The following is an 8,756-nucleotide window of genomic DNA, read 5'->3' on the forward strand; positions in this document are numbered from 1 at the left end:
TGTGTGTGTGTGTGTGTGTGTGTGTGTGTGTGTGTGTGCGTGTGTGTGCGTGTGTGTGCGTGTGTGTGTGTGTGTGTGTGTGTGTTGTAACTATATAGGAATTTTACTATGTCTCCTTACTTGAGAATAATAGTTCAGACAATATTAATTTAAATAGTATTGTTTGAATTTGCCTACTTTATCACATCTAATCCACCAACTGCACCTTTTCATACATATATATAAAAAAAATGAAATGCAAGTTGTTGCACAAAATTTAGAATTAGGAAAAAATATTTTTCCATTTTTGCAAACTGTGGCACCAGCCTTCCCATACGTGCCGCCCTTTAACGCAGCGAGGCCACCCGAGCAGCCCACACAGGTGCTGCCTCCGCCTCTGCAGAGCAGTGCTGAGAGAGCCCCGCTCCTCCAGCGGTACTGTGCTGTGTTTGGCCTGCTGCAGCTACAGCTACAACGCGTGGAGTCAAGAATGACACCGGCGCTCCTCCACACCAAGACAACCTGATCGTAAGGACCTGTTTCATTTCTGCATTTCAAAAATAACACAATGATGGCGCTTGTCATTGCACCTTCACGGACACGATTGATCGCGGCTGTTTTATCGTTCGGTACACTATGGGGATGCGCGCTTTCCATCACTCGGTACTCTATTCCAGAGGAGATGGAAGAGGGCTCCTTTGTTGCCAATCTGGCCACAGATTTAGGTCTGGATGTTCGCAGTTTGGTGGAGCGCAGAGCAAAACTCGATGTCATTCACAGCAAGAATTACCTTGACATCAACAAAGAAACAGGGGAGTTGATCATCCGCGAGAAGATCGACCGGGAAAGCATATGCATGACTAAAACCACCTCGTGCTTTCTGAAAATGGATGTCATACTCGAAAACCCCATTCGCATTTTTAACATCGAGTTGGAAATCATGGACATCAACGACAACGCGCCCGTGTTTCGCAGAAGGACAATGCACTTGGACGTGTCGGAGGCAACCCCTCCCGGTGAGAGATTTTCATTGACAAACGCCGTGGATGCGGATGTGGGGGCGAATTCAATCAAGACCTACTATCTCAGCCAGAGCCAATACTTCAACATCGACATACAGACTGGCAGCGATGGCTCCAAATATGTCGATTTAGTGCTGAACGGTAATTTGGATCGAGAGGAGCATGCAGTTCATAATTTGATTTTAACCGCTGTGGATGGAGGGGTGCCTCCCCGCTCCGGCACAGCCAGCATCGTTATCAATGTCTTGGATATCAATGACAACGCCCCCCTGTTCAGTCAGCCGGTGTTTGCAGTCAACGTTTCAGAGAACTCGGCTGCAGGGACAGTGGTCATGACCTTAAACGCAACAGACTTGGATGAAGGCACGAACGCTCAGTTAGTATATTCATACACTCTCTACACCTCAGAGAAGACTCAGGAGCTCTTCTCACTTGATCCAAGCTCGGGTGAGATCAAGGTGAAGGGGGTGATCGACTACGAAGAGAGTCAGAGTTTTGAGATGCACATACAGGCTCAGGACAGAGGGGCCAACCCGTTGTCCGGTCACTGTAAAGTCATGGTGTTCGTCACAGATCTGAATGATAACTACCCAGAGGTGATCATCAAGTCTGTGAAAAGTGCGCTGACTGAGAATGTCTCAGTAGGGACGCTAATAGCAGTGGTCAGTGTCAGTGACAGGGACTCTGGGGTCAACGGGGAGGTGGCGCTCACTCTGAATCAGCAGCGGTCTTTGCCGTTCCGCCTCAACAGATCCTCAGAGGGTTACTTTGAGCTGCTGGTTTCAAAGCCGCTAGACAGAGAGGTAGTAAGCAAATATGACATCACCCTGAGGGTGACAGACAAAGGCTCGCCGCCCTTATCTGAAAACGAAACCATCACTTTAGAGATTCTAGATGTCAATGACAATGCACCCACATTCCCCCAGTCCTTCTACACCATCCATGTGGTGGAGAATAACCTACCAGGGGCATTGTTGACATCTCTTAGTGCGTTTGACCCAGATCTCAATGAAAACCAGTACTTGGTTTATTTCATAATGGAGAAGGAGATTGTTAACACGTCTATGTCAATGCTGTTCTCCATCAACCCTGAGAACGGTGATCTCTATGCCCTGAAGACCTTTGACTATGAGAGAGAGAGGGATTTCCTTTTCCACATCGAGGCTCGAGACTCTGGTGTTCCCCCGCTGAGCAGCAATGTGACAGTTCACATCATCATTCTGGACCAGAATGACAACACTCCTCTCATAGTGTCACCGTGGAGGGCTCAGGGCTCTGTCGTGGAGGAGGTGATACCGAGGTCCACGGATAAGGGGCACCTGGTGGCCAAAGTGATCGCTATCGATGCAGATTCTGAGCAGAACTCCAGGGTCACGTATCAGCTCCTGCAGATCAGCGATGCAAGCCTCTTCAGCCTGGACCAGTACAACGGTGAGATCCGGACGACGAGGATGTTCAGTTACAGAGACCCAAGACAACAGCGGCTGGTGATTGTTGCCAAAGACAATGGCGAACCTGCTCTCTCTGCTACCGTCACCATCAAGATATCAACAGTGGAACATGTCATGTCCTTTTCAGAGACCACAGAGCTGCCAATAGAGTACGATGTCTTCACAGACCTGAACCTGTACTTAGTAATCGGCTTAGGGGCCGTGTCATTTCTGCTGCTGATAACCATCTTGGTTATTATTGTGCTGAAGTGTCAAAAACCAAAGCCAAAGGCCATCAAGATCCCCCCAGCCAACAGAAACAGCGTGATCAGCAGGAACAGCGTGATCAGCCAGAGAAGCTCCACCATCGCAGATTCCACCCTCATCTCCAGCGATGCCTATTGGTACAGTTTGTTCCTCGCAGAGACCAGGAAAGGCAAAGTGGTCGTGAGACAGCCGATAATTCCCAAAGGAGCAGGGTATTTTGTGTCCAGTATACCCAGGAGCATAGGGCCAAGTGAGACCACAGACTCCAGAGCATCCACACTGGAGGTACGTATAAATGGAGTGGCAGCTGGTTCTGGATGTGCTTTAGTGTTTATTTTTTTAAGGGTAGCTTTTGATGGAGCTGAAAAAGGCCAACACACTTTTGTTTCAGGTGCTTACAGACAACACAGTGTTGATGAGACAGTTAATTGATGTGTCCAGGGACATACCAAGATTGTTTTTCCCTGGAGAGCAAAACTTTTTATTTACCTATCTGTATTTAATGTGGATCAAAGATGCTGTTGATTCTTTTTGCAGGTTCAAAGAACTGCCCGCACTGCTTTATGTATCCCACAGTATCATCATCTTGTAGTTCTCCACATTCATTCTCATTCTCAACAGGTCACTTGAGCAAAATTAGAAGATAATTATCTCGGCATCAAGTGTCACTCTTTCATATTTCTGTGTTTTGGTTCATTCACATTTTATTTACTTTATCTGAATCACAGAGACACTTTGGTTAATTGGTGGTAAAGAGGTACCAGGTACTCTCCAGTGGGGGATTTTACACAAAATGTGAGATAAGTGTATCAAACACAATGCAAATTAAACCAGTCTTTCATTGGTGACACAAAAAAGCAGTGTGTCATAGTGACATAATGTCTAAGTTATTAACAAATCCTCCAAAGAAACATTTTCTCTCTAAACATCTCAGATGGTGTTTAAATACCTGTTTTAGGCTTGAAAAGGTAAAATTATCATGTGAGTTGTCTTGTGGCCCCTTGGAGGGGGCCTGACCCCTAGGTTGGGAGCCACTGGACTAAACTACACAACTGTGTGCACAGCTCTAATTGTACAGTCAGTGATAAAAAGTTATTAAATGTGGCTCCACCTCTACCAGCAACAACATTAAAATGCTACAGCGCATTGATGCATCAGTGTTAAGAATGTAATAATGTTATAGTATATAGTTCATGTCTTGGTTATGAGAATGGTCAATGATTTTTTTGTGTGGTCTAAGTAAAATTGAAATGTGATGCAAATGAAAACAAGAATCGGCTAAGTGTCATAGAGGTTGGTGGTGTAAGAATACTGCAGTATTGATTGATATTCTGCGATGCTCATACTATATTGATATTTAATGGGCTGTAATGCACCTGTTTCCAAAGGGCACAAGATAAAAGCTACGACTAAGACTAGAGCGAACTATCTGCATTTCCATTGCATAATTAGGCCAAACAAATACCCCCAGACTGAAAATGTGCCACTGTTCGATGTCTAATGCAGTATGTAGGTCATTTATTGCAGCTGCACAACACACAATCAGAGAATCACGAGTGGGCGTAAGAGGGGGAGTACTTCAAAGACGCCCAGACGTGGAGGGGTTCTCTTCAAGGACAAGAAAGATATCGCTGCACTAAGTGAAATGTGTCATGCTCAGAGTCTGTGGAGTCTCCAGCAGCACCCCTGCACACGCTGCACTGTAGTCAGTGTAGAACAGCTGAGAGTGATTCAGATGTTGTTTTCTTTCGTACAGCTGGACCTGCAAACTAAACTGCAACAAGCGATCCGCTGAAAGATTAAAGAGATTGAATATGCATAAATGCGCAGATGCACCTGGAGAGAGAGAGAGATTTGTGTGTGATGTAAATGTATATATTGTAAGTGTGGGTTTGAGTGTCTGAGTTTCACACGTACCACTGAACTTGTCTCTTTTTTTCTGTTCTTAAGTACTCAAAATGAAAGGAAGTCCATTCTACAACTGGAGGTATGCTGGTTGCTAACTGCATTCTGTAGAGCCACTATAATTGTGTAGACATTTTCTATCCTTTTCTATTTGGTATACAGTCTTGGTTTGGCTCAAAGATCTGGTGTGATAACCTGTCACAGTTCCCAGTGCAAATCCTTTGGTCAACATACTCTCCTGATTCAATAGAGCAGAATCAAATTTTTCTCTGTCCCTCACAAATACGGCACTCTGCTCCAGTGCTATTGTGAGCACTCCACATTTAAATTGGCCGGTCTCTCAAGTGCAAAAACCTATCAGCTTACCGAGAGTGGAGATTAGAATAAAATTGGCTGCTGGTCAGACTTTGTGTTGTGCACATCTGGCTAGCTTGGCGGAGATTCAGGGCAAAGTGATGGCACAGACAGAAAAAAGGGATTATGGGGTGAATTGTCCTGAATAGGTTCTCAGCATGTAACATACCTGAGAGCGCTGACTATTCAACTATCTCCACATCTTTGCACACAAGCTCGGTGAGGGCACATTTTAAATGTAAAATAAATAAAGTGGAGTTTATCCTTTTTCTCCCTTCTGTGGTTGTAATATTGGCCCACCAAATACCAAATAGCACATTGTGATGCCTGCTTGTGCATGCTTTAATTACACCTTCTGCTTCCCTATTGTAGTGAATAGCTTTGTCATATTATATCTTAGCTGTGTATGCTCGTCTCATGGATGATTTGGTGAAAATTTACAATCCTCAACAGCACTGATATTTTTAAAAAACAAAAGGGAACGTAATCCATTAAAACAAGTTATTGATTTAGACCTGAATATAAATGCCCCCCAAACCCAGCAACATGTCACTGATGGTGGCAGTAACCAGTCACAATCCACTGTTGCATGAGTGAGGACTTTCTAGAAGTTTATATGGAGGTTGACTTGTTGTCTAATTCAATGTTCTGTCTCTTTTTAGGGACCCAGAAGAGAACTGCCATGATATAATCATCTCTTCATGGGAGTCTCTGACTGAAATCTTTCCGTGTGACTCACAAAGAAGATGTAAAACAACTGTCCTCCCTCAGTCCCTCTGCTCCAACTCTTCTTTCTCTCACTCCTCCAGTCCCCCATACAAACATCGACCACTGATCACCTCAGCTTTCAACTGTCTTTTCTCTTTTAAGCATGGATCTGCATGATTCTACAACATGTTCAATATATTTGGATATTGAATTGAAGTCATTTATAGCAGGATATTTGGACATTTCTAGAGCTGCGTCATGTAGTAAATCATCCCTCCTTAATGCTTTGAAACTCCTCAATGAACAAATTTGCCTTCTCTGCAGGGTTTACGCTGTGTGCTGTAGTTCTAGAAACCATAAGTAGCTTACCATGTCGCCATCATGCTACATTTTTTTAAGCGAAAGGTCAGAAAACACAGACTTGCAAACAGATGAATCAGGGTGACTATGATTCTTCCATAAATCTGATAAATACTGAACTGTAGCTGGTTATGTCAGTGATTCAGGCTTTGCACTCCTTTCTCTTTTTCAAATATTAATTTCTCCTGTATTATGAGTCTTGCTGTCAGCGAGGCTCATACTGTCAACCAGAAACTTGCCGATGAAATAACCAATGATCTGATTTTAGAGGTTTTTTACAATGTTTGTCGTACTCAACGGTGATGAATGTGTGAATATGACCAAAAAAAAAAGAATGAAAGACAAGAAAACTGGAGCAAACATAGAAGATACACTGCTTTTCTTTTGATTTGATTGTAAAAACTGTAGTTCTATAGAAATCATAAGGTCAGAGAAGCAAAAAGAATTTTGACACTAACGTCAGGTGTGCATTTCGTACCTTATAGACATCTGTACTGTTGTAAAACATCTGGGCATACAGTTATCTTGCTGTATCGGGGAGGTATGAATAACACTGCAATATTGAAATTTCTGAACCGTGATCGTGATGTTCAAACGTGAGCGAGGGTGCACGGAGGAGGTGTGGCCTCAGATTTCATTTTTACTCAGTGGTACTCAGACGTAACAAACTGGGGCGGGGCCAGAGTGGGCAGCATGTAAAACGTCCAAAGGTGATGAACCGTATTTTTCGAAACAGGGTCAAATGTCAACTCAGCTTTCTTCATAATAAGATATTATCATACTTATAAGCTATTCTCAATCTAATTATCACTGGCTTTTCCCAAGCTGTCAATACGAACTCAATCATTCATTGCACACAGTGAAAATTGTATTAATTGGTTAAAAAATACAACAGTGGAAATTAGAAAAAAATATTTTGTAATGATTTACTGTTTATCAAAAAGAGTATGAATATTAAAAAGTATTCATCTTTGCCATGGTACAAGGGAATATAAGGTCCAGGCAAGGTGTTGTTTTATGAATATTCATGTTTTTATAGATATTTTATGTATTAACTTTTAATGCTGCTTTTGTGAGCTTCTTCAAGGGCATTTTGTGTTGCATATTTGTAGTTTAGTGCATAATGATGTTGTTTTGATAGTGTACAGAAGTTAAAATGGAAACCAGAGTACTTTTCTTGACCTCAAAGGTAGCGCTGTTGCACTACTGTGAAGCCCAGGACTTTAATTTCTCAGAAACAAGGAGCTTATCAAGACCACTCATGAAGGTGCTAAATGATCAAATCTAATTGGATGAGGTAAGGGGACTGGGTTGTGAGCATGGATTATAGTTGCAGTATTCTAGTGCTGACTCTGGAAGAAGAAAAAAAGCATAGTGCATAAAAAGTATTAAGCAGATGACAGCACTTTTGAAATATGCACCGAATCTAAATGTGATCGCAGCACTCACTCAGTAATGCAGTGACTATTTCTAGATGTATCGAGCTGCATTCTCTGAGTCAGTGAAATCGAACCTCTCTTTCCCCTCTCTCGCTGTTGCCTGGTGTTGGTGTTCCACCAGGCTGCCCAGACATAAACACAGCTGGCTGGCTGTTCTGTCAGACTCAAGACATCACTTAATGAGGGATCTCTCGCTGTGGAGTACATGTTATGTGTGCAATCACTGCCTGAACCAGCTGATTCCAACAGTGTTTTAAAGAATTCCTAAATTGCACATATAATGAGCTCCTGTGTGCCTTCTGCATTGTAAAAGATGTATATGACTGTTGATGAATGAAATAATGGCATGTCATACAGTATTACAAATTACAGTTACCCCAGCGATAAAATACCTTGAATTGCGATGGAGCTGATGTTCTATGACGAACTGGTAGATGCATTTACTGTACATTGAACTACTTTATACTTTGTGTTTTTTATACAGTAGACTTTTTTGATATCTTCTGTATTCACTGTGATCGAATGGCACAGGAGGTGTTTGTGCTTGGCATAGTAAAAGTGTGTTTCTTTCTCGTTTGTGTACACAGCTCAGTTCTCCTCTTCTAATTAGCCAGTCAGATTGTACAGTATGCTTCGAGAGGTGCATCTAACCTTATCCAGTTCCATCCCGCTTAGCGGATCAGAGACAGTATGGGAGAGAATGCTCTTGCTTTATTTTCAAGTCGAGTTAATTGTCAGATTTTGATGTTGCTTATTTGGCTTAAATGTTCTGCCTGATCATACTAGTTTGAATAAAGCTTTTTAATCTGTCGTTCTGTTGTGTCTGTGATGAAAAATGAAACAAAGTTATTGCGTGTGACTTCTGGAATGTGACACACACATGCTCCCTCTCTCCCTCTCTCTCTCTGAAATTCCCTCGCATACACACATTTTGACCCAGTTTCTCTGTATAACGCGCTGCACTAATTCTTGGAAATTGAAAGTAAATAAAGGGGATGTGCCTGCAGTTCAAATCGCAGAAGCAGACAAAATAATAGCTTTGTCAGGATTAACCAAAGCCCAGAGCCAAACTGCATAGTCTGCTCTTCACAGTGACCACACAGGGCTGTCACTCTGCAGTCCTGCAGGAGACTGATGTGTGAGGGCCCCATGAATTCCTTTGTTTGACTGTGCTGTGTACTCTAATAATTATTACTACTTATTGGTAGAAGTGCATTTACACACATCTAGGGTGTTTTGACGGACAGAATGATAGAGTTAAGTGAGAAATGCTGTAGAGATGTCATAAAGAG

At 42.6% G+C, this 8,756-nt stretch overlaps 1 protein-coding gene across 2 annotated transcripts; it reads left to right on the forward strand.

The window, feature by feature from the left end:
• Window positions 1-355: 355 nt before the first annotated feature.
• On the forward strand, window positions 356-8,274 carry LOC139344662 (protocadherin alpha-C2-like). Of its 2 annotated transcripts, XM_070982989.1 has the most exons (3): window positions 356-2,983; window positions 4,649-4,685; window positions 5,620-8,274. In XM_070982989.1, exons 1-2 carry the CDS (start codon window positions 548-550, stop codon window positions 4,658-4,660), a joined length of 2,448 nt encoding a protein of 815 aa, XP_070839090.1. In that variant the 5' UTR covers window positions 356-547; the 3' UTR covers window positions 4,661-4,685; window positions 5,620-8,274. The 2 variants fall into 2 exon arrangements, with proteins under 2 accessions (XP_070839090.1, XP_070839089.1); XM_070982988.1 differs by lacking the exon at window positions 4,649-4,685 and having other exon boundaries at window positions 373-2,983.
• Window positions 8,275-8,756: the final 482 nt, after the last annotated feature.

This window comes from Chaetodon trifascialis, chromosome 16 (assembly GCF_039877785.1).
Source record: "Chaetodon trifascialis isolate fChaTrf1 chromosome 16, fChaTrf1.hap1, whole genome shotgun sequence".
NCBI classification, from domain to species: Eukaryota; Metazoa; Chordata; class Actinopteri; order Chaetodontiformes; family Chaetodontidae; genus Chaetodon; species Chaetodon trifascialis.

What these genes read in the sequence shown, in the direction of transcription:
- LOC139344662 (XM_070982988.1), top strand. Translation starts at nt 548, where the DNA reads ATGATGGCGCTTGTCATTGCACCTTCACGGACACGATTGATCGCGGCT. An exon ending in CCAGAGCATCCACACTGGAG is followed by an intron (nt 2,984 to 5,619) that starts GTACGTATAAAT and finishes GTCTCTTTTTAG; the next exon opens with GGACCCAGAAGAGAACTGCC.